The sequence below is a fragment of the Stegodyphus dumicola genome, chromosome 7 (genome assembly GCF_044657685.1).
Source record: "Stegodyphus dumicola isolate Sdum_Otavi_A_Nest chromosome 7, ASM4465768v1".
NCBI lineage: Eukaryota > Metazoa > Arthropoda > Arachnida > Araneae > Eresidae > Stegodyphus > Stegodyphus dumicola.
Genome location: NC_140774.1, coordinates 48,131,915 through 48,159,101, shown reverse-complemented (window position 1 = coordinate 48,159,101; position 27,187 = coordinate 48,131,915). Strand labels below are relative to the sequence as shown.

General features: G+C 32.7%; 1 protein-coding gene across 1 annotated transcript in view; it reads right to left on the bottom strand.

Moving 5' to 3' along the window:
* Positions 1 to 8,362: 8,362 nt before the first annotated feature.
* The window catches only part of CycH (cyclin H), a 124,643-nt gene continuing 105,818 nt past the window's right edge, over positions 8,363 to 27,187 (bottom strand). Inside the window, exons 9-11 of the mRNA XM_085820163.1 lie at positions 25,756 to 25,870; positions 17,926 to 18,001; positions 8,363 to 9,480 (exon numbers count right to left, since the gene is read on the bottom strand). Coding sequence (XP_085676289.1) covers positions 9,418 to 9,480; positions 17,926 to 18,001; positions 25,756 to 25,870 — 254 coding nt within the window. The 3' untranslated portion in view covers positions 8,363 to 9,417. The remainder of the gene's footprint in view (positions 9,481 to 17,925; positions 18,002 to 25,755; positions 25,871 to 27,187) is intronic.

The following is a 27,187-nucleotide window of genomic DNA, read 5'->3' as shown; positions in this document are numbered from 1 at the left end:
TGCATGGTTGTGCAGAGTCCTCTTCTAAATCCGAACTTCCGATCAGGCAGTGAGTTAGTACATAATCCAGACGTTTATAAATAACTCTTTCAAAAAATTTGCCTAGTGTTGGTAACACGCTAATCGGACGGTAGCTTTCTACCCGTGCAAGATCTTTCCCAGGTTTAGGAATAAAAATAATCATTGCATGTTTCCATGCGGTCGGAAAGAAGCTCAAATACAGACAGGCATTAAAAATCCCACAGTTTTGGGATGTAGCGATTATGTAATTTTGAAATAATGCTGTTTACTTCAGAGGGGGTAGTGAAATTTGGAATGTTTCGAGCAGTGGATTGGAGTAGCCATCTTTCGATAGTGTTATTAGCATGTTCTATAAATGTAGAATCGGAAGGGTTTGTGTTTGGTTTAAATTACTCTGTGAAGTAGTCGGCAAAAGCATTTGCTTTTTCTTTATCAGTGCTCAGTGTTGTTTTTAGCTTTGTTTGCTCTTTGTCTTCTGATGTATTTCCAAAATGCACCATCTTTGATGCTAAGATTGTCGATCGTGCGGTTCCAAATGGTGGCGCGGTGCTCGTGAATGAGTTTTTTATCTGTCTGTTAATGACTTAACAGCTGAGTCACGTGAATAGATGTAAAGTTTACGGAATCAATTTCTTTCTGTGATAATGTTTTTTTATGTTGGAGGGGAGTTTTAAATAATATTTATTTGTTTTTATTTCCACAGTAGCATTTTTGAAGGCATCATTTACGTCTTCAGTGATATTTTGTATGGCGTTATTAATATACTCTATGGTACTTCGAGGAAGCGTGTTTGGGATCTGAATGTTTACCAAATTTTTGAATTTATTCCAGTCTGTGCTTTTAGAAATGTGCTCCTTCTCCGCCTTGCAGATTCTCAGGTACGCCGGTATTGGGACATAGTCTGACGATAAATCATCTATCACTTCCGTGGCTAATGGAAAATTCGTAGATGACAAAAATAAGTCCAGAATATCTGGGTACTGTCTGGTATAAGTTCTCCCCAGGGGTTGACTCAGGCGAATGCCTGGGAAGTACTGGTTAGGATTTGTACCTAGGCAGTCTCAACCACGGGGCTATATAATTTGACTTCACAGGACTAGAACCCGAGTATTGTACTCAGGTTGGTTCAGGCTTGGCAGAGACCGTACTGGTGCTGTCGTGTTTGTTCCCTCGATTGTGGTGGAGCTAAATCAGAGATCGTTGACCAAGTCCCCCTGACTTTGACCCCATTCAGTTCTCGTGACGGGGACTGACAGAGTTGTCAGAGCACACTTTACGACGTACGTCTAGCCAATGGAGTGGTGCCCGGAGTCAAAATGACTAAGTTCTATTCATATCTACGATTAGTTCTGCCCAATGCTTTATATAAAGCCGAGCAGGGACTGCAGGGGTTGCGCCCGCGAGGACGAGGTGCCCTGGACCATAGATATCCAAACTCCCGTATGGGTCCGCAAATCGGACCTGGGTCGGGGATCTATGTTTGTTTGCTGCGTCTATCTGGTATAAGTCGGTTGGAAGGCAGGGCTTAATTTATAAAATTAGAAGTGTCGAAGCCCTATGGAAGACTGTGAGGAACGACAGAAAAAATAAATAAATAAAATAGTTAAAAATTAAAATAATTAAATTTAAATTAGGAGAAATGTAAACAGAAATCTAATAAATTATTACATTTATTTTAAACAGTTAAATAAAAAAAATCTGACTTTGTCTTATTTGGGGCATTGGCTGGAATTACAATTCCACTTAGAAGCTAAGAAGCAGCTCAGCTGATCTCTGTCTGAATTAAAACCCTCATTATACGTATAATATTACAAGGGATGACGCGCCCCACTCTTATTTTGCAGCACACAAAGGAAAAAATATAAAATGATTAAAACTCCACTAAGAAGAATTATGAGAATTCGAGACACAGTATTAAGATATGGAAGGAAATTTTAACGAAAAACTGTAGCTTAGAAAATAAAGAGGACAATCAAGACTTTCTGATCGCGATGACCTGTCGATATTATTCTAGCCGTCAAGGAGAAATTTTCGCCGAATACGATTCGGTAACAACGTAAGAATAAACATAAGACTTCTCTATACAAGTGACAGCAGAGGCGCACCCCCCGTTTGGTTACATCATTCAGACAGTCTACAGGAGTTCTGCAATAGGAAGTCACTAGCGTGGAACGTGTAAGACCAGGGTATCACTTTTAGTACTTTGAGGAACGCAAAATTTTCCCGTTGTCATAAATTCATTGCACATCCTGGAGAATAAGCCTTTGACATATGATTGGAGGTTTTTCTTTCCTTAAAAGTCTCAACCTCTATTCAAGGTTTGAATGCGAAGGAAAGACAGGCCTGCATTCAGAAGTTAGAATTGATTTTGAAGGCATGTTTGTTATTAAAACAAAACTTGTGTACTAAAATTGTGGTTCACTTACATAAAAGAAGTGCCGAAGGGCTCCGGCTAAATTATAATTTATCTCGAAAACTGAGAAGTACCGGAGCCGGGCTTCGGTGGGCTCCGGCACAATTTAAGCTCTGTTGGAAGGTGAAGTCATTTGGGGAATGAATGTTGAATGGGTTGTTAAAAAGGAAGTTATAAAGGATTTCACCATTTTTTGTTGGTCCTACGGCAGCCCCCAGCTGGTGCATTTAGGTCTCCGCCCAATAAAGTAGGAAATGGGTTATTTAAAATACTGAGAAGGTCTTGGAGTTTGAGTAAGGGGGGTAGTAAAGGGCGCATACTGTTACTCCTCTCCAGTTTGGAACGTGAACAGTGCCCTTACTATTATCCAAAGAATGAAAACTTGAGTTAAAACTGCTCTTCACGTAAATAAGGACGCCTCTTCCTCTATGCCGAATTCTACCACATCTGTAACTGCGATAATTTGGAATGCTTAGTGAGTGTGCGGGCGTGACATATGTTTCAGTGATGATGTTAATGTCAACGTTATATTGTGAAGGAAATCTTGTCGTTCGCCCAGTTTGTTTGTGATGTTATGGTGACAACTAAAAATTAATCTAGTAACAGGTTAAAACTGTCACTGGATTAATTTTTAGTTGCGGCCTAAGGTTCATAATTAATAGTAGATTGGAGCCCTACTAAATTTGGTTAAGCGATCTTGTGCTGAGAGTTATGCAACAGTGAAATGAGGCCTTGTAAGGTTTCCATAACTTTTTGGGCCTCTGAAACTGCCTTAATAATTTTATCAGCAAATATGTCAGACTTCAAAGCCTGATCATAGTACTTGTTTATCACAATTCTGTCCTCTTTTTTAGGGATGGCGTCAACTTTGGGTTTCTGTGTGGAAAATGCATGGCAACCCCTCCAGTTGCTACACGTGGGTTTAATCATTGGGTTTGGGACAATCTCAGCTTTCGTGATTGCCTGCACATTTGCAGCAGTGTGGCGGGTGATCGCTTGCGCATAATGATATCGCTGACATCTGTAGCATTGTGTGAAGGCCCCTACATGCCCTATATCTTTCAACTTTAATGTGCAGGTCATGAGAAATTTCAAGTGGTGTATGCGCTTGTTCTGCTCGGTTTTGGATAGTGACCAAAAATAAGGGTAGTTTTTCACGTTCTGTTCCTCGTTGTCACAGTAACTGCTCGACTTCTAGAACAAGTCTTTTACTTCAAGTTTTTCTTATATGTATGCCTGGTTAATGTCAATATCAAGACTCTGAATAACAGCCTTAAAGTTTTTCTCATCTGGTAGCAGATAGCAATGATATGAAAGATCGTGTGCCTTGAATAGTATAGTCATCTTCTTGTGCGTGTCAGGAAAATGACTACACTATTCACTGTCAGTTTTTGTATGTATATTGTCTTTTCCGTTTTGCCGTGAAATCGATTAATTTCTCTTTTTCCAGCATCTCATTTCTTTCCAAATTTTCATCCTCCAATGCAAATTGGGGCTTTTTAGCTGGGAATTTGGGAAATGTAAAGTGTCTGTCTGTACTAGTTTGAGTTGCGCCGGCCTGGGGAATATGAGCGTCAGTTGGCCCAGCCGGGCACGTGACCTCATCTGGATAACTGATAGGCCGCGCTGCGTTTTTGGTCTCAGACCTACTTGCTGCAGACAGTTTCTCAGTTTCATCATGAGAGGGTGCCACATTACCGTGGTTGCTGGCCGCATACTCAGAAATCAAAGTATATGTAATTTTATTACCTAAGTCCTGACTAAATGAGATTTTTGAATTTTTGGGAGTTTTCGGTTTGGGTTTTCGTTTCAGACTAACGTCTCCTTTATGTCTGGTACTGTGCGTGTACTGTTCAGCAGCGGGTGTGGGGTCATCACCAGTTATGTTCGCAAGAACATCAAATTTGTTTCGCACCTCAGAAGGGTCCGATTCAGTATCACTCAAGAGTACGTTTCGTGCTTTTGGTAAAAGCAACCAATCCATATTGTGTTGAGAGACATCAGCATGGTGGGAACCAATTTCATCAGATGCGAACCGGCTTGCGCTGAGCCTAGTTCAGAGCCACATGCAGATTTGCATGTATATTATCCGATACAATAGGGAGAAGTCTTAGTAGAAAATCCAGATCAATCCTTTCATCCTCAGTCAAAGGTGATTCCTTCTCTTTAGAAGATAATTCCACATATCGAGCGAGGAACAGTTTGACCAGTGACATGATGATTATGTCCTTAAATCCGTTTAGTCATTAGGTAAAAATAAATGCAAGGATCAGTGAAACCGCACTAAGGCCTTTTTGCCACTCTTTGGTCACTTAAGACCGGTGAGCAACCTTTTATCGAAATTGATGAGCTAATTTCTCTCACTCAACACTGTTTGAAACAAACACATTTTGTTTTCCAAAATAAATATTACAAGCAAACTGAGGGATTAGCCATGGGAAGCCCCTTCAGTCCCATCCTGGCTGATATCTACATGCATTATTATGAATCAAAATTGTTTGATACTTTAAACTTGCCGGTATGGTTCTGCTACGTAGACGATACTTTTACCCTGTTTGAAAGTAATAAAGATGATTTAAATAAAGTTCTTTGAACAATGAATTCCATTGATCTGCTATTCAGTTCACTTTTGAACTTGAGACTTTCAAATCTCTTCCGTTTCTCAACATTCTGGTCACACGCAACACATCCAACTTCAATACTACAGTTTACCATAAATCTTCATCGGTTCAAATCATGTCATCTGATTAAACAAAAGTTAGCTTCATTTTATTCCTATGTTTTCCGTGCTCTTCAAGTTTGCTCCTCCAAACTATCCCTTGATGAAGAACTAAATTATTTAAAAGCAATAGCTATTGACAGGGGCTTTTCACCCAACATTATTAATCAAGCAGTTAAAAAAATTCTCATCTCAACACACCAAAAGGCACACTCTTGTTTTAGAAGATTATAAAAATTCTGTTGTCATTCCCTTCTTTCCATCAATTAGTTATAAAGTTGAACGTATTTTGCAGAAATTTAACTTTTGGGTCATTTATTCTCCCATCAATAAAATTCCGAGTTCCATACTCAAGGACCTCATTCCGGATATGAATTCCTGGGGTATTTACAGGATTCCTTGCCAGCGTGGTTTAATTTACATTGGCCAAACTAAGAGAGCCTTAAAATTTCATGTTAAGGAACATGAGGCATATGTTAGAAAAAAGGAAACACAGAAGTCTTCTGTGGCCCAACGTTGTAGGTCCAAAAATCACACTTTCAATTTTTCTGTTGCCAAAATTATTCACAAAATATCTTCCATTGGTGAACTGGATTTTCTAGAGGCATTTCACATTAAAAAAAAAATCTTTCTGTTCTAGTTAACGATTCCAATCCATCCTTGCCTTCAGCCTTTAAAGAAATTATGTTTTAGTTCTGGTTTCATCAACAAAAAGCGCCAGTAGCTTATCTCCTTCCAGGCTTTCTTATCTTATCTCGTTCAATTGCGCTTTTGCAGCTGAGGATGATGGTTTGGTAAAACCATTAAAACTAGTCCTGTGAAAATTTGCAAATATAACGCTGAATTTTTGTTGTTTGACTTCTAAATTAATATTTGTTCGGCATGTTCTTGTATCTTAACATTAGATATGTAAATTTCAAAGCAGTACTTAAATAAAAATCGCTTACTTCATAGTAATCAAAAAGTTTAACATACATCATTTTAAAAATAATATTGGAAATAGTGAGTCATTTTTAAACAATATTTTTTGCTTTTGGAAATCAATACAATTCAATTTCAGGAATTTAATTGATTGTTCAAATCCACTGCTAATTCTAATTTTTTGAACTGCTGAAAAGAACTTCATTTAATTTAGGTGATAAAATAGTTGAAGAATAAATGTTAACACAAAGATCGATGCTGCACACTCAAAACGGATGCAAGTCCAAACACTAAAACAGAGCAAACCAATATTTTCCTATTCTTTCTTGATATTACTAAACAATTTAACACTTTTAACAAGCAATTTAATTCCGTAGACCAATGTTCAATCAAACAGGGATCACTTTGCACAAGCTCGAGTCCGGCTGCACCATTACTGTAATAAGATGACTTGGTGAAAGTAAGTTGTAATGGATTGACTATGGTTCTCTGCATTATAACTTGAAGAGACTTGATTGCATAGTTAGAACGTAACTTGGCGGTAAATCCCACATATAATTTTATTCCTTAGTAATGCACATCATCACTGTGAGTGTGGTATGTATCCCCCAATTTTTTCGTACAGATTACGTTAGCTTAAAGAACAACAATAGAAAAGAAACACTTCGTGGCTAGCCGCAAACAAATGGAGCAAATTAAAAGGCCGAAGCATAAGAAAAGAGAAAGGGAGTTGCAACGCAATTTCCTTTTATACCATTTCAGATCACATGACAGATTAATGTCCAGACATGACAGAATGCTGGGTTCAGATTTCATCGATAAGTGCACAATATATATACATATATAAATATAAAATTACAAAACAATTTTTTAAAAACAAAATATAACCATGCCTAGTATTTTTGTGCATTAAGCTGGTGAAAAATTATCAATTAAGACTAATTAAGAAATTTAGAGCTAATTTTTCACAAAGACAAAAAATTGAAATTCATAAACAATAAATTTTAAATAATCCTATAAATGAAATAAAGAACTAAAAATATTAATACCAAAACTTTTGTAAAAGCAATACTCCCATTCAAAAAATTAAAGAAATTTAAAGAAAAACAAAATAATAGAAGAGGAATTCAATCAACTTCAATGTCACTTTGTCAGTAGGAGGAACACTGAAATCACAAATCTTCCAAAAAAAAATCCTTGCTTTTCTGTATCCAGAATTAGCTGATGAACCATTTCAATGTTTTTTAATTATAATAGTTCACCCGAAAATTCTGGCTCCTACCCAAAGCAAGGGGAAAAAAGTAAATTCTAATTAGAATCTTGTACCTTAAATAAAGAAAATTCTAGTTAAAGAATGAAAACGTAAGTGAAATAACAAAATAATTCAGTAAAAAATTCAAATCAAAATTTTATCTTCAAACAAATAGCAGATAACCCAAAGAATTTAAAACATACGTGAAATTATAAGACTTTAGTAAAAATAATTAAAACTCACAAGAAGTAATTAAAAACTTTGAGCACTTTCATTAGGATACAGTCGAAACTATGAAGCTTGTTACAGTAGTGACATATAGGTTTGCCATTTTGAATACGTTGGCAAAATTAAAATACCTTGGCCAGAAAGTAATCGCTCAAAAGGCTAAAATTGGAACAAAAGATGGAATTTTGAAAGGAAAAGAAAAACTTTTAAATATGTCTAAAAAAATTTAAATTTTGATAAAGAAAAAAATTACTTTAATAATCAAAAATTGGCAACTGAGGCATATTAAATCTTGATTTTATTTCAATAAACATATTGAAGCCACAAACAACTGGCACATTATTTCTACCTATTTCAAAAACATTTATATTTTTGATACTTTTGTGATAGGAAGAGGGTACGGTGAAATTGCATCCAAGCAACACACGGACAGAATCTAAAGTGTGCAGTTATCCAGTATGGAAGCTCACGAAGAGAAAGGTTTGGGTTTAGGTTAAAAAAGTTTCAGTTCTCAAAATTTTTAGTTCAAGTTCCCAATTATTTAAGTCATCAGCGTTACACAACGCATGCAAGATATTCTGATCTAGAAATGACGAAGTCCAGAAATGTTATTACTTTTAGAATGCAGAGAAAAAATACCCAAATTAAAAATGAGGAATTGAGGGAGTATTACTAAATTAAAATCTAAACTTGATTTACATATTTTTTATCTTGCACACACGCACACACATATATATATAATTAATATCAAACTAAGTTTGATTTACCCGATTTTTGCCCAATTTTACACAAAAGGAAAAAATACAACTTCCATGAAAAATAATATTTATTTCATTCTTTAAATAATATTTACAACCATATCAAGGTTCCACAAACGATTTAGTAATTCAAGGTGAAAATCAAATCATTATCTCACCTGTACAAACATTTATGCAAAAAGCTTTGCTTAGAGATCATGAATTATGACTGCATTCTGCAAACCAACTATACAAACGTCAGAAATTGTTCTGCTATGCTTTTGAGTTGCGAATATGTAAAATTAAGCACTATTTTTATAATTAACATTGCAACACTTTTACTTAGTTTTTATAATTCATGCCATATTTTCAAATTTAATTCAGAACTTTACCATACATCTTCCAACTACAACTAATTACATTTCACAGAGCAAACCTGTTCATAAAGTGCCCCAGTTAGTTGAGAAATTTTTAATTACATACTTATCATTGAATGTCACTTGAGTCTTTCTTATAAAGTTCAAATAAAACTACATCATAGCACAATGAAAGAGATCAAAGCATAATAAATAATTCCATTTTCTGCTTAAAAGATGGAACTTAGGAAAGCTGTGAAAATGTTATCCCCCCCCCCACACACAATGAAGTAGCATATACATCAAAATTGTTAATATTGAATAAAACAAACTTAATCAACACCAATACAAACTTGCCAGTAAGATTTCTAAAAAATTACTAGATGTCCCAAAATCGCATGAAATAGCTTTGAATCCTTTGTCTGCATTGCTGATTATTCATACATTTCTTATGTTCTCAGGGAGATTCAGGTTCTTTTAAATTTTAAGCCATAATTCGTAAAGTTTAATCTACTTTTATACAGATTCATTATCTGTCTCATGAAAAAAATTACTAATTAATTATATATAAACTGATGAAATTCTGCAAACTTCTTATAAACCACAAACTGGCAACAAACACATTTCAAATTTTATGGGAATGATGCAATGCATGAATCTAAATATTTGCTTGAAACATGTAACAGTACTTTTATTCTTGAGGTATATTAAAAAATGCGAAACATGAATGCAATGAACATTTCTAAAGTTCTTTCAACTCTTTATCACAATCAATGATTTAGAAAACTGACACCTAAATTTTGTTCATCTTCCATCATTCGGCTTTCTTCATTCTGAAAAAATAAATAAATATATAATAATGGAAGAAATAATTTGAATGACAGAAATTCTAATCTAAATTAGGAATAATAAAAGTATTGTTTACAACATTGCAACAGAACTAATGAGTACAGCTTCAGTATACAGAAAATATTCACTTGAATCTTCAATTCGATATCAATACTGAGTACAGCAACCCTGTGTAAACCCATAAAAGATTATTAACATGATTAAAGCATCTGCTCCAGCTCTAGCTGGCGAAGCACAGAGGTTTTCTGTGAAAGCTCCATTACTTTTATTTATGTTTAAATGTGGTTCCAGTAGCTCAACTTAGAGTATTTTATCTAATTTTTAGCTTTAAAAATGCCCTCTTGTCATTAAATTTTGTTAAGTTATTTCTGTCCTTTCTTTTGCTTCCACTCTTGTCTAGAAAATGTAATGTCAAGAGTACACTGTTTAAAAAGTGATAGAATTAACACTGTTGTATTCAAGAGTGTGATTGCATTTACACAATTGTACTGAATTCAAAAAGTAGTCCAGCCACAAGGATTTGTTAATTCTTCTTATAACAATATTACCTATGAATGTGAATACAAGAAATGAAAGTTTTGGTATACTTTTTTAATAATTTAATGGTAGTGTTTACTTCAGATTCTGGTTCAAATGTTCAACTCCGAGTTCTTTTGAATGTAAGTTAAATTTTATAAGTTATGGCATTTGTTTAAGTTTACTTCGTAGTTGTCTCAGTGAGAAGTGGCAGATGAAATCATTTAGTGCATCATGTACTAAGCTGTATTTTCTGTTTCACCCTTTTTTTCTTTTGTTAATAACATTCAATTTGATAAAAGTTTCCTTTTAATGTTTATATTTGCATAGCTATTTTTTTCATTTTGTTTAGCACTAGCTAGAGGAATGCAAAATCTCGCCCAGAATCCACAGACCATAGCTTTCATATAAACTAGTGTTTAATTCATTTGAAAAGTTTTAGTTAGAACTCATTGTAGCATTACCATTTTATAAGTAATTTTACTACTGTTTTGTCTGTATTAATACTAGCTGCAAAAAACTACCATTCTTTTAAATTTTTACTTCTTTGTACGAAGTAAAAAGGAAGTATTGTAATTGCGAAATATTTCGGGTATCATATTTCAACGAAAATATCCATTTTGACTGCTATCGAATGCAATTTAATAATATTTTTGCATAACATCTCTACATAAGGACAGAATAAAGGACTATTTTCTCCCCAGAATTTATAAAACTGATTTAAAATGAATTCTGAAGCGAATTTTTGTGGTATGTACGTACATATCTCGCATAACTAAAAAACAAGTATTCTCAGAAAGTTGAAATTTTGCATATAGGACTGCTATAACATGTAGATATGAGTACCTGCTTTTTTGGTTGCAATCAACCGCACCACAAGTATATAAATATATGTGTGTATATATATATATGCACTCTGTTACTCGGCTCAATGAGCTCAGTTTCTTTATTCTTATATGTTTGTAAATTGTGCATATTTTGCTTTAAAAATAATTGAATTATGTTGTTCATGTAAGATAAAAAAATATGAAAGCAAACTTCTAAATTAAATTGCCTATAACCTCTTTTAGTTTTATTTAATTAGGAGACCTCCTCTCTTCATCTAAAAATAGCCCCACGAGTCTAAACTCTGTCATTCAAATTAATCATGCGATCTTAGGTAACGCTTAATGCAGATATCTTTTGCCCAATCAAAATAATTGTAAACCAAATCTTTTTCTCTCTCCCTTCTTCCTCTGCATTACTACTGCAACACTCTCTCTCTCTCGTTTATGCTTTCATCCTGTTAAGACGCTGCAGCAGTCTTCTATAGCTATAATAGCAAAATTGTAAATGTTCTGGAAAAAGGCATGATTGGAGTACTAAGTGATTTGTGGCCACGAAAATGTAAATTTAAATAAATATTGAAATTTAATCCGGCTCAACTGTTTCTTCTTCAAAATGGATGGACGCTCTAAGCATCAAGTATCTAAGCCATCAGTATTTCTGCGGATTTACATCTTAAGAGTTCATACATCAATGCTTTCAAAATTGTGCTAATATTACATATATACATCTATTCTGTTACTCGGTTCAGTTTCTTTATTCTTATATGTTTGTAAATTGAGCATATTTTGCTTTAAAAATGATTGAATTATGTTGTTCTTACCTTCCGGTTAAGATTTTTATGCCTTTAGTTAGCCTGCATACAATAATTCTGGAATTATCAACAATTAAAATGTTTTTTAGGTGTGGCTAAGACTAATTTTTGTTTACCATGGCTGCCATATTTGCTTACATTTGAAACTTAGTACAACAGTGGATTTGTCAAATTTGTTGCCGATCTAGAGAAATTAAGCTTCGCAACAAAGTAACGTCTTTTATTATTGCGAATTAAATTATGTTTAATTCATTCTGGAATTATCATTTAAGTTATTAGCTTGTTATTGCATAGAAACTGTAAATTTAATTGTAAAAATTGCTTTTTTAGTTGTTTTTGTTGCACATATGGCTTCTTGTATCCCCTTTTGCATCATCTCTCCTCCTTGAAATAATTCTAACTTTTACATGATGCTTAGTTTTTATCTTAAGGGATATGGCAATTTTTTCTTACTTCGATTTTACCGCCACTGTTTGTATTACGAATGGATTATTCCAGCCTAATTAACATGCAAAAATGAAACTCGAGGTTACGTCATCTGGAAAGCTGAGTTGTGCCAACAGCTGATTGGCTGCTGTGCTATGACATCATGTCTACTACATGTATAAATATCTCGCATTGCTTTGGCTTAGTCCTTCTTGTTCCTGTTTCCATTGCTCTTTGGGTGCTGTTCTGATTCGCATTCGGAGACGTTCTTGCGATGCATTTCGTCCAGCATTAAGTGGTTCTTCAATGCAGTGGTTCCAGGCCATGTTTGTTTTCCTGGTTTGCAAAGTAGCGATGTATTTCAAGTTGTGGTTTCTGGTGAGCAACTGAACAGCGATGTCTTTTAAGTTGTGGTTTCCAGTGAGCAACTGCTGTGAATGGCATCATTAACACAAGTGTTTTCTAGGTTTAGCAGTGATGGTGATGTTTTTTTCAATTTGTGGTTTCTTATAAACAACTGCAATGAGCGGCATCTATAAACTCAAGTATATTCAAGGTTTAATTTTTGCAGGTGACTTCTTGGCCAAAAGCATAGACGTATTTAGTCAAGTGAAATTCAAATTAATCTTGTAGGTTTTGTTCTGTGATATGTTTTACGTGAGTTATCGAATGCCAGTATTCATAGAACAGGTAATATGTTTATTGTATCATTAATAGTGTAATATTCTTAAAAGTAAAATTCTTGGGGTTTAATGAATAGTTAACTAAGTGCAATTGCAAATTTATTTATTGTATTTTTTATTTCTACATATATTGTTAATAAATTAGTCAAGTTTAAAACTTTTGTCATCCATGTCTGCATAATACATAATCTTAGGGTGTTCCTACTGCTATAGTTATTTCTGCTAAATGTTTTCTATAACTTTAAACTTTGTTTTTGCATCAGTTTTAACTGTACTTGGTGTTTTATTTTTTCTATATTTTTCAATTTTTAATGAAAATATTTTGAATTTTTATATATTTTTGCCTGCTGCAAAGTGAGAACTGAATTAATTAGTAGCGCATGTGCATTAGGTAAGCGGTGCTGAATCTTTTGTGAAAAACTGTTTCTTTTTAATTTGTTTAATTTCTTTTATACACTGTTTTAGACTTATTATAGTATTTGAATAGAACTTGTGCTAATTCTTCAGATGATATAATTTTTGTACACTCTGAGTTCTAAAATGAATGAAATAACCCTGTTAAGTGAACTTAGCGCCAAAGTGTCGCTATGGTAAATCAATATAGTGAATTTTAAAGAGTGAATTTATTCTAATGGGGTTTATCCACTATCGACGCAGTAGATTTAACTCAAAATTTGTTATCTGTAAATTCAATAGGTTTAAATGAAATGTAGGAAAATGGCGTATAATTTAATATTCCGTACAAGGAAGTCGTGATGTACACATCAAATTTTTTTTTCTTTTTAATGACGGGCACTAGCCATTTTAGGCTTTGGCCACTAGTAATTTATTATGGAGATACCTAATAGGCAGCCACTATTGCCTTCTGGGAAGGGACAGACAATTTACATCTATGCCGGGAATTGGAGATAATATAAAAGATTTGGTGTTCAGAAAACTAAAGAACAAAAGAGGGTGCTTATGTAGTAATGCAATCACGTTGAAATCATTTAAATTTTTTGCAGAAGAAAAAGTATTATGACTTATAAATGAAAAAAAAATATTTTTTACATACACACATATTATTAAATTTTCCTTCTAATAATCAATTAAGATATTTACAGTTTTTTTTCTTTTTTGGTTTGGTTTGATTTAGTTCATTATGGCAATGCACACTAGGGCTATCTGCCTAAGAGGAGATACGCCTTCGTGGAAAACTTTCTAGGAAACTGGCTCGTATATATGTTACACATGGGGAAAAACATGAAAACGCCCATGCAATCAGCCCATTTGCCTGGAATCGAAACCAGGTCGGAATTCCCAGTCTTCAGCGATTCTACTGCTGTGGCCTTTTTGTTTCTTTTGTTTTGATGAAAATTTTGCATCAGTCGCTTTAAAATCAGATTAAAAACATTGTTACTTTTAGCAATTTTGCTGTAAAATAATGTATTTTTGCAATAATTTTACCACAGTTTCCTTTACTACAGGCAAATCCCACAAATGCATATTTATAGATTAAGGGGAAAAAATCATGATTTGATTATTGGAATATGGAATAAAAAAATTGATGTGTACACCACATGACTTCCTTGCATGGAATATTAAATTATATGCACCTTTTTCTTGCATTTCATTTAAATGTATTGGAATGAATTAAATCTACTTCGTTGATAGCACATAAACCACAATAGATTAAATGCACTCTTTAAAATTCATTATATTTGTTTACTACAATGACACTCTGGCGCTAGCTTCACTTAATAGCTTTACATTTCATTCATATGATAAATCATTATGCATTAAATTTATATCATTTGAGGAATTATCTAATCATTGCCACATGTTCTATTCAAATACTATAATAAATCTAAAACAATGTATAAAAGAAATTAAGCACACAAAACAAAATAAGAAAGAGTTTTTTACAGACAATTCAGTATTTCTCATTCAATTAAGTCAGTTCTCATGTCCTGACAAGGCAAAAATACATAAAAATTCAAAATATATACATTAAAAAATACGAAGTAAATCTTAAACACTTATTTCCTCAAATAAAATCCAGAATGGATTAAACATGATTTAATTTGCATAAAAGAAGGCATTATCTTTGCTGTTGTGAAGCTTAGTTTCTATAGATTGGCCACAAATCTGCTATTCTGCCAAGTTAAAAATGTAAACAAACATGTCCGCCATGACAAAATTAATTAGGCTTAGCCGCACTTAAACAACTTTTAAATTGTTGATAACTCCACAAATACTGCATGCAGGTTTACTAAAGGCATAAAAACCTTAAAAAGAACATAAGAACAACATAATTGAATAATTTTTAAAGCAAAAAATGAACAATTTACAAACATACTATAAGAGTAAAAAAACTAAGATCTTTGAGCCGCATAACAGAGTATATATATATATACATATATTTATATACTTTTGGTGCAGCCTATTGCAATTAAAATACGAGGCCCACATCTACATGTTATAGCAGTAGTGTATACAAAATTTAAACATTCTGGGGCTACTCATTTTTAATGCGAGATACATACAGACGCCACAAAAAATGCTCTTTAGAATTCATTTAAATCAGTTTTATAATTTTTGGGAGGGAAAAGTCTTTTATTCTGTTTTTACGTACAGATGTCATGCAAAAACATTGTTAAATTGCATTCGATAGCGGTCAAAATGGATATTTTCGTTGAAATATGATGCCTGAAAATTTTTGCGATTACAATACTTCCTTTTTACAAAGAAGTAAAAAGGGATAAACAAATAGGAATGGCAGTTATGTTCACTGTCACATAGGACAGTGTTGAATATCTGAAAATTTATAGGGCTTTTAATCTTTTATAACTTAAAACTTAAACTGACTCATCGTGCCGGACAAAAAACTCAACAAAATAATATAATCATATAAACATTCATATAACACATCGAACATTCTTATAAACAATCGTATAGTGGTAGTACAAGTAAAATTTTTGGGTTCGCGTTGTGAGAAAACCTAAGTAAAAGGAAAATTAATAACATAAATTCAATAAAACTCTGTGTTTCTTAAAAACCTCCCATCTCAAACAAATGGAGTGACATAACAGACCACCCAATAAATAAATACACAAGATAAATAAATGCAATAAAATTAAAACACAAACACATTTATTAATTTTCTTGAATATTCAAACATATGATGACTAGGTAAACTTATCAGTCCCCTACAAAATTAACCTTAAGATGTAAATTAACATGTATATCATTTTAAACATTACACTCATGTTAAGAGTAGGTGTACTAATTTTTTTTAAACAATCCATAACTCACAATTTAGGTTGTTGTACCAATTTTCTAATCATTTGTTCACAGGTATATTTAAATAACTTGTCATTATTTAAATCTTCAAATCATTTCATTTACAAGTACATTAATATAACTACTCATTATTTAATTCTTCTATTCACTTCGTTTACACATATATTAATATAACTATCATTATTCGGTTACAGTTTAAATAGAAAAGACAAAAAAAAAAAAAAAAAAAAAAAAAAAAAAAAAAAAAAAAAAGTCACTCACAGGCTGAAGTTCATACATCTCCTATATTATTTAGTTTAGATATATCAACTGATTGTCCAGCTCATTTCGTTGACCCTTCAAAGAAAGGGAATGCCATCATCGACTGATTAATATGGAGTTTTTGATAGTTTAACAGATAGTCAAAGCTTTCTTTTAAATCAAGAACGCTTCAATAAATCAAGACCCAAGAAAAACACAGGTATCGGGATGCTTCTTTTAAATCAGGAGCAGTCTCTATCAGGAACGCTTTTGGGATGCTTCTTTTAAATTAGGGGAAAAAAAACGCCTTGAAATTTTTAGTTTTCACTTTTTTCACCAAACCAGAAAAGCACTAGTCTCAATAAACAAGAAACCCACTGGTATCTGCATCACCTTGAGAATACCTATTTACAATTCTCGGAAAATTATAATGGAGAAACGATGATGCTATAAATTTTTGTGATAAGCTCTAGCACCTTTTTTCCCTTAATGTAATTTCTCATCTGCTCAATGCTGGGAATCCACAGCCGCAACCTGCTGGTACACTCCGCTCGCGAGAGCAAGACCTGCAAGGGTCAAGTCCCACTTTTTTTCTTCTTCAAAAATCAGAATCGGAATGACTCTAACAAGGTGCAAACCTCCCAGGAAATCTCGGTTTCTCCGCTTCTGTAAGTTCACAGGCCTACAAAAAATCATCAAATCAAGTCTTACCAATCCCAGAATTTTACTTTATCTAAACTGAGAAAATTACACCACCATGACAAATCAAACACCAGAAAATCTGACAATGAAAATGAAGTCCAAAAAACATCTGTGCACTCACAATGTGGGAACTAAAGTGGACAACCCAACTAACACGCGGAAACTGAGATTTACGAGAACCTAGCTTACAACAACCCCCACTGTCTTGAAGTAAACAAAAATTCAACAATAACAAAGCGAAAGCAAGACGATTTTCATTTCAAATGCCATTAGTAAAAGGTGCCAACACAACACCCTACTGCCTCCACTGTTAGTAAAAAGGCCATAAACCAATAAACCAGGTGTTGCCTCGGAACCGCTTCTCGCCTTTGTTACACTTTCTACTCAAGAATAACAAGTTTAAATAAAGCCTTAACAACTTATGAATACCTTTTTTATTGGATTAAAATATACATGAATACAAATAAAAATACCAGAATAATAACTTAAAACACACATTAATAATTAAAATTCACGACATGACAACAGAGTTAGGCAACTTTTATTAAAATACTTAGTCAATATAAATGGCAAAGCTTAGAAATATCCTTGTTTTCAAAACAATGCAATAATATCATTATTTTCATTAATTGATAAAAATCAAGTCTTGACACCACTGAGTCAATACCTTCAGATCCACAATCTGATAACTACTATTTAGATAAAAGTTTAAATAAAGAAACGAAACAAGTTTAAAAGGCAATTAATAACTAAACTAACTTTAGGTATGTGCTAATTAAATGATAATTGAGAACTGAGAAGGAATGAAGAATGTATATCTGCAATTTCTTTGGATTTTGCACACAGTTTTGTGAACCAAAATAAGTAATATAGAGTACTGTCAAGCAAGCAATACTAAGTATATTAAAAAAAAGTGTTATTTCTTATTTATCTGATCTAACCTCCAACAATTTTGAATATTTTTGTGTTGATTCTATTTCATCATCCTCTAACATTTCTTCTAACTTTCTTTTATACCTAGAAATAAAAAATAAGTATTTACATGCAGCTGCTGAAGTTCACATGAAAACAAAATTTTTATGCAAATACTGATTTAAAAATTGAACCAAATAGTGTAAAGAATAAAAGATACGTAAATGAATTCCATTTTAGTTTGATCAATAGTTCTATGGACAACTAATAAAGGTAGTTCATACGATCTTCTACTGTATGCAAAATTAATTTAGCAAGATCCTGATCATTTATAATATCAACTTTAAAGCATTTATTCAAGAAACAAAAATAAATCAATTAAAAGGAAATGTATTTTCTTACATAAGATATAAATATGACCACTGCTTCAAAAAATCCTGCAGTAGAAATATTTTTTTATAATGCTAAAATACACTTATGTGGCATTTTAAATTACATTATTATTGAAATGTAAGAAAAACAAAATGGGCAAAAAATTGGAGGGAAAACCCCCTATTAAATCAAAACTTCTGAATAATCTGACTTGCAGCTTTCCACTGATTTTTCTGACAGCATTGTAGTTTCAACAGCTCAAAAAGTTTCCCAGAGGTTTTCTCTGGCAAAAGACTCATATTACTATATAATCTAAATAAATTAACTGTGACCACAGCCTGCCTGAAAATCAGGTTAAAGTTTTTGTAATGGTTTATTTTTTTTATTTCATTTCAATAATATGCAGTCTCAAAGATGAAAAAGTCCATTTCAATAAGGGAATAACATAATTTTTATTTGCATTACATAAAACACACAGATTTCAACAAAATTGTATTATGAAATGGGTTTTATTTGCCTAAACATGCAAACCATTTTTATTTTATGTAAAAATGAAATGAATTCTTATTTAGAACAACCCTAAAACTAAATATGTAATTCATTTTCTTAGACAGAATAAATAACATAACATCATTACTCACAAAGTTTAAACTGGTTTTAGACAGGAAATATACCTGGATATACATTGTAAGTAATTAATTTTCTTTTAATGTTTTGTAACATATTGTATTAGTATGTTATTGAATTAAATGAGGTGAAACTGTATGACAAATACACTGCCTTATCTTTGAATTCTTTTTTATTTTAAATCAATAAACCAGTCATACAAATTAATTTCATAGCATTTAAAAATATTCTCTTCGCTGTTTTACTTACTGTATTATTTAAATTCATGAAGAAGTTTTAAAAACCTTACATAAATTAACAGCAAACCTGATTTAATTTAAATCATTAATGGCTTTTAAAGACAAACAAGTTATAGGGATAATTGGAGTTCCATAACAATTTAAATCTATAAGGAGCTTTGTTTTTAGCTTATTGTCAAAACTATCTCAATTAAATGCTTGAAACTTGATTAAAAAGCGTGAGTATTCTTAATATATTAGTACTAAGATCCCTTATGGCATAAATTTTTTGTTTAACCCATATTCTATCATAATCTTCAAAATTTTTTAAGGCTTAAAAAGTTAAATTAATCATTACATGTTTTTATAATTTTCAATGCATTTAATTAACTTCCTGATTGCAAATATTGCCTATAGGCATCTAATAAACATTTTTGCTATACGCTATTAGCATGCAAAAAGTATTAGGATCTAGAATCAGTTCTTGGAAAATGCAACTTCAGATTAAAATTAAAAAAACATGAAAGACTATACAACAATGTCAAATTGTTGTTCTTAACCCTTTTGCGACGGCGCACTTTTGTTTAAGACACCTCGTGCGGGACGGAAGGGAATCGAAGGCAGTCATCATACAGGACGAAGGTTTTGCATCGCTAAGCCTAATTTTATTTAAAAAAAAAAAAAAAAAAAAAAACAGAAAAAAAAAAGTTTCGCTTCTAGCATCGTAATTTTTGGTATCATTTTAGATTATGACTTGAGCTCTTATATATGCTAAAATTAGCACTTAATAATGTTTTTTTTTCTTTATTTTACATGAAAATATACTTGTAAAATAGTTTTCGGAAGTGCTATTCAAATTATTCCAAAGTTTTAATTGATAAAATCCATCAATAAAGTTTACAATTAATAAAACAAAAGACTATTTAGAGTAAGAAGTAACAAAATTTAAAATGAAGACTGAGTGTGGTAAATCTCGAAGCACGGAGAAGTATCTCTTTCTAACTCTTTAGAAAATGAATCATAACTCTCATCTGCATTAGTAAATGGTTCATTAACCATACGAGGGTATTCTTCCTCTGATAAATACCGCCTTCCCACCATAATATACTGGAGGTGAGGCTTTCCGAAATAAAAAGAGAAGAAACGGAAATATATCTGAAGGCAATGCAAAGCGTAACAGAACTCCACATAGTAACCCTAAGAGACCATACACAGTAGAAGGAAAAAATAGAATAAAAAAAAGAATTGATATAAATCAGACAGGCGAATGTTTTCATTAGCATACAGTGATTTAAAGAGCCCACATCTGTTCATGCTCCCCCCCTCGCTGCAGTTGATGATTAAAATACCAAAGTCAAGCAGAATATATCAAACTCAAGGTCAGAAACCTAAAACTGTGTTCATTTCAAAAGTAATGGACATAGGATGCCATCTAGTGGCCTTCAGAAAAACGTTTCAGCTTAAAATACGTATACGCATCACCCGTCCTCCGAATGCAATTTCTAGTGATGCGCGAATGGGATGTTTGGCTGTAAGAGACATTCTTAGGGAATACGTTTATGGGACAGCCATCCTGAAAAGGTTAAAGCACAATTCTATATCTTTTGAAGTTGCATAACACCATAAACACTGAATTGATTTCTAAAGTTAATTTACTATCAATGAGCTATTTTAATAGAAAAATCAGCCAAAATGTTTCATTTACATCTCTTTAATACTAGTGATAATTTTTTCTTAAGGTATTTTATAGATAATGTAATATATATATAGCTTCTTTAGAAATTATAATACATAAAAATCTTGACTTATTCTAATGCAAACAAATTTGACTAAACTACAGTTTTCTTTATATTCAGACTTATATCATTAAACATTTTAGAATAGCTAGGTCCTTTCATTGTATATATAAACTCTTTTGCAAAAAAATTGAAGCACCAAAAAGGACTTTTGCGATCGTGACGAAATTTGGTATGCAAAACTATCTTGAGCAAACATGCAAATGATAAAAATTTCAAGACAAATGAACAGGAATTGTTATCACAGTGCACAATTCGCAAAGTATAAAACCAGTAACAGAGGTGGAAAATTTATTTACTTTTTTGTTGCTGCCATTGTAATGCCATAAAGAAGCAACTAAAGATGCCATTACGACGATATCAAAGACCTTACAGACAACTAAACGACTTCGAAAGTGGTCGAATTGTAGGGTTGCATGAAGCTGGGTGGTCATACCGAGCAATAGGCCGTCACCTGCAGCATACAGAAATTGTTGTGCAAAGACGTTAGCAGCAATGGTTGCTGCAAGGGAATTATCGACAAAATGAAAGCTCTGGATGATTGTTCGCCATGCCTGAACCGCCCCAATGGCATCATTGTCGACTATTCAACGCATTTCAGCCACGTCTATACCTCCTGTGGTACTGTCCACCATCTCACGCCGCTTGTCTGAGGCAGGGTTACGCTCACAGAGACCTTTAAGACGTTTGCGCTTTGACACCATGTCTGGAAAGGTGTCACAGCCGATCATCATGGTGCCATCAGACTGGCATTGTATAGTGTTCAGTGATGAATCCCACTGCACTATTGAAGCAGATGACCACCGTGTTCATATCTGGAGAGGACAGGGCCAGCTGTCCAAATCAGTCTTTATTTTACAAAGGCATACAGCCATAACCACTGGTGTGATGGCGTGGGGCGCTCTTTCTTATGACAGCAGGTCATCTTTAGTCATCCTACGCGCATCTTTAACAGCTCAATGATATGTTGATACCATCCTGCACCCTGTTGCATTACCTTTCATGGCACATCATCCTGGGGCCATTTTCCAGCAAGATAATGCCAGGCCACATACCGCTCGCATATCTCTGGACTGTCACCATGTGGTTGATACTCTTCCTTGGCCAGCAAGGTCACCAGACATTTTACCAATCGAGCATGGTAAGCCGCCAGATTCGGGCCCCACAAAATATCGCAAATCTGGAGCAAGAACTGATGAATACCCGGCAGAATGTGTCGCAGGATGACATTAAGAACCTCTACCATTCCTTGCCGCAACGAATTCAAGCATGCATTGCCGCCAGGGGCTGTTCGACCAACTACTAAATTTGAACACTCAGTGGGTGTTTTTGAGCCGTGAACAGGTACTATGACCTTCATTTTGTAATCATTTTATTATCTGTGTATGAGCTATACATATATTTAATTTCATCAAAAACAACCGCTTTTTTTTTTTTTTTTTCCCCAAAAGAGTGTATATATATATATAGTACAAAGCCTGAAAAATCGGGACTCGTCGGGACTTGATTTGGGATTTTCCGGATAGTAGATCACCAGTTTAAATCTAGTAAGATGGCATATAGAAATTATAAAATTAAAAATGTGAAATCATGAAGTATTTATGATTTAAAGGGTATAAAAAAAACTTAATATTTATTTGTTTACCTTAACATTTCTTTCAATGCAAGTTGTTTAAGTTGCACTTTTTTTTTTTTTTTTGTGTGTGTGTGTAATAGCACACACACAAAATTATTAATTCTGTAGTCAGACAATCTCTTGTTTAGTTACATTGTTGAAGTCCTGTAACTGCTGTTTCGAGAATTCCCACTAACTTGCCAATCGAAATTTTCTTGTTTTCAGTAACTTCTCGGTCACTTTCTTCATAATCGGTAGCGGTACTTTCTGGATATAAAACCATACTACAGAATTAGCCATTCATTAATTGATTGATGATTGAGAAACATTGTCATCACAAGGAAAAATTTCTATTATATCAACTTTATTTAGTACAGTTTCTCCAAATTCCTTTACAAAAACTGTTAACTGGAAAATTCATCTTTGTTTTCCGATATCTGAAAACCTTAAAAATTAGCTGCTATCAAATGTGCATGCGTAAAACCTAGGAGAAAAACATTGCTGGTGGTTTTGAGGTCCGGATTTTAGATCATTCCAGATACTGGATGTCTGAATTTCAGACTTTGTACTGTATATATATACACGTGAGGGAGGATTCAAAAGTTCACGGACTGAGTCTATAATGTAAAAAATATTATGAATTAAATTCCAGAAACACATCCTCTTTCAAAATAAGACCCTCGTGCAACAACATACTTTTGCCATTGGCCATGTCCTTTAATTCAGGTTGCAAAGCACATTTAATTTCACCTGAAGATTGAAATCGACGACCCTGCAAGCATCTTGCTAGTTCAGGAAATAGGAAGAAATCACAGGGTGCGAGATCAGGTGAGTAAGGAGGAGGAGGCAAAACAGTTGTTTTCGTTTTCGCAAGAGAGTAATTGACGAGTAGGGATTGGTGAGCAGAAGCGTTGTAATTCAATAGCACCCATGACTGCTCAGCTCACATTTTTGGTCTCTTCCTGGATCAACTCACACAAACAATGCAGGATTTCAATGTAGAGTTCTTTGTACACAGTGCGTCCTTCAGGGATAAATTCCAGATTCACAGTGCCCTGGATATTGAAGAATAACTCTAGCATGACATTTCTTTAGAGCGATCTTGGTGGAATTTCTGCTTCCGTGGAGATTGTGCAAGAAACACCATTTCTCGTCTTCAGTAACAAATCTGCCAAGTAGAGAAGGATCTTTGCCAACAGCCGAAACTAAGTCTCCCGCCATTTCCATTCAAATACCCTTTTAGTCTACGTTTAACATACGGGGTACAATGTGTTGACACACCCTATGCATGTTAAGATCCTCCAGTATCCACTGACGTGTGGCCTCTGATATCCCAACCGATTCTGCTATGTGGCAAATTGTTTGCTGCCTGTTCGCACATACTGCCACAGAACCTTTTTGATGTTTTCAATGGTGCGTGAAGTCACGGGACGGCCACAGCATTTGTCGTCTTTGACACTTTCCCTGCCTTCTCTGAAACGACGATGCCATTTACAAGCTTGCATTCTTGATAACATTTCACTTCTGTATGTATGCTTCAACATTTCAAAAGTCTCCGTAGCATTCTTTAACAAGTGAACACAAAATTTGATATTGAATTCCTGCTCAACTGATGCCATTTCTTTCTATTGACGGTTACTAAATGCACCTGCAAAAAAAAAAAAAAAAAAATTGCTGCAAGCTTCCAATCACGTGATTTGGGACAAACCACTTTTAGAAAAGAAGGAAATCCCCTATCCTTATTTACTAGGTATTAAAATAATGACCCTGATTAAGTCAGTATTTTGTTTTCCAGGAATGAATTCTTAGCATTAAGTCAGAGTATTAGTGTGCTATATTATTTAGCAGTTAATAATTAGTTCTATCATTGCAACTCTAAAGGGTAATCCTATAATCTTAAACATATTAAGAAGTAAAAATGCAATTAAAATAAACAAACATAAATACCATATAAAAATGTTAAAATCTTTATGAGTTATGACCTATTAACTTTATTAGCTGACTTAATTTTCTCAAAATAATAATAAATATTATTCTATATGCTAATTATTATTTTAAAAAGAGCACACACAGCTGACCTGTTGTACAACATTTATTTTTTGTAATTCTGCATGCTGGTACCTAACACAGGTTTGACTAAGGAGTTTATGTTACTCTCATTCCAGAGAACAATTTAAAATAAAAAATAGCATTTTTATATAACAATATTTTGGAGAAAAAAAAAAAAAAAAAAAAAAACACACACACACAGAGAGAGAGAGCGTGTACGTCTGGGGCGGGGGGAGATGAAATGGTTTAACTCTTAGATGAAATTTATTTGCTCCTAAAACTTCTTGTCTTAAATTTAAAAAAAGCTTAAAAACTTCTATAATAATAAAAGTTCTAGTTTTCAGTATTAATTCTGAAGAAGATAAAGATTTTTTACATTCTCTATAAAAAAAACCTTTTTATCTTTTACTGTAATATGGTGCACACTCTTATTAGAATTAATTTCATTATCATTAGATTTAATATTTTAACCTGAATTTTAAATATGAATCAAATCAAAATTGTAAGTTTAGAAAAACTTTGAAAAATTAAAAGAAAAAAAAAAAAAAAAAAAAAAGGAACAATTTTGAAGTAGGCATTAAAAAAAAAAAAAAAAAAAGATTTTTTCCCATCAAAAAAGGGAAAAATTTCTCCCATAAAAAAAATTAGAGCTTTCATAAACCAGTTAATTATGAATTATATTTTCATACAAATATATGCTACACAGATTGGGAAGGGGACAGTTACCATCCTGTCTTTAATCCAATTATGAACCAAACTAGACAGAAAATCACAGTTTATGTTAAACTTGATATCAGTACTATGGAAAAGACATAGTATTGATATATGAAATTCTATTTAAGCAATCTGAAAACCGAGTATGAGCAATTTATAATGAAAGATTCATTAAGATATTGCAGGTAACCAAAAAACCCATATACCATATGTTACAGATAAATTACAAGAACTACTGATGTAAAATTTATCGTTATGTTCACAATATAAAAGCAGCAACTGTAAAGTTATTACTGTGTATCATTGTATCAATCATGTTCAAAAAATGAATTTAACAGTGGCAATCTGAAATTTTATACATGCCATATATTTATACATATTTTGATAATAATTATGCCTATTTATTCACATACAGATAATAAATAACCTTTAAAAAAATTAATTATTTTTAGGAAATATTTCACATACGCTATAGTGCTGGGGTTATTTTCTTGATTTCTGCATCTCTCTAGCTTTTTTTCTAGAGCTGCTCTCATGGGGTCAGTTAGTACAGGACTCTCATTCTTTATCAACACAAACATATCTTAAAAGTGAAATTACAGATTTTATTTCAGTGATTTTTAAAACAATAAGTTTAACTCTTAAATATGATAAAATACAAACTGAAATCTGGAATTTATAAATCTTTACACATATTAAAACAGTTAACGTTACATAATAATCATTAAACATAGTTATTTTATTCATTATTAAAGTAGGCAAGCTCCCATGGATAACTATGATAGTTACGTCACTATTTGCATTATGATTTTATCTTTTCCTTCACATTGAAGGAAATAAGGTATATAAGAAAACAACAATGCTGATATTTATAAGTAAGAACGAAGCTGCTCCATCAAAGCCACTGTTCAATTATTAGGTGATTTATTAAGAATCATGCTATAACTGGGAAGTATCAAAATATTATTAAGATGGATCCTGGCTCCTGCACTGTTAAATAATACTCTAATACAGAAGTTCTTAACCAGGGCAGAATGCCATCAGCCTTTTATTTACCTGCAAAATATTTAGTTTTAGTTTATAAATATAAAAAAAAATACTTTTATTCATGTTTTGTCATTCATCAAAATTTTCTATACTTTTCCTTGTTTAATTTATAAAACATATTAAAAATAATCTAAATTTAAATATATATATATATATATATATATATTCAAAATTTGGAAAGGAGGAGGAGGGAATAAACATTTTGAAATAGTGAAAGAGGTGCATGGGGAAAAAGTTTAAAACTCATTGTTCTAATACAGCTTGAAAGATCCACTGAAGATACAATGTAGCTAGCAATAGTTCATAAATTTCTAAGACAACTATTTTATTTTTAAAATTTTTAAAGAAATTACAAAATCATTGCAGAATAGTGTAGCTTAAAAACATAATGTAATACATGAAAATTATTTAAAATATAGGAAATATGCTACCAAATTACATTTGCTGAGAATAAGTGTAAATCTCCATGCATTTATTTGATACGAGAATAAGGTTTACCCATTATCACTGAGTATTGCCCACTAAATGGGAATGCATTAGTCTACCTCTTCAAGGATCTGAAGATTCAGCAACTGTCTTCTAAAGCGAAATGTCCGTTAATGGAAATTTAAATTTAGTTGTATTTATAAAAATGACTCTTCTTAAATTTTCTGATCTAAAGATTTAAATACGTATTCATTTAAAAATATTCAGAACAAAACAAAACAACAACAACAACAAAACAAAACAAAAAAAGACACATTTTTTAAAACTTTTTTTAGCATCAAGACTTCTTAAATATTTTTGTTACGCAGCTTAGAGGTTTAAGGAATATTTTAGTCAAGATAAATTTGAGAAAAGTCTATGAAATATT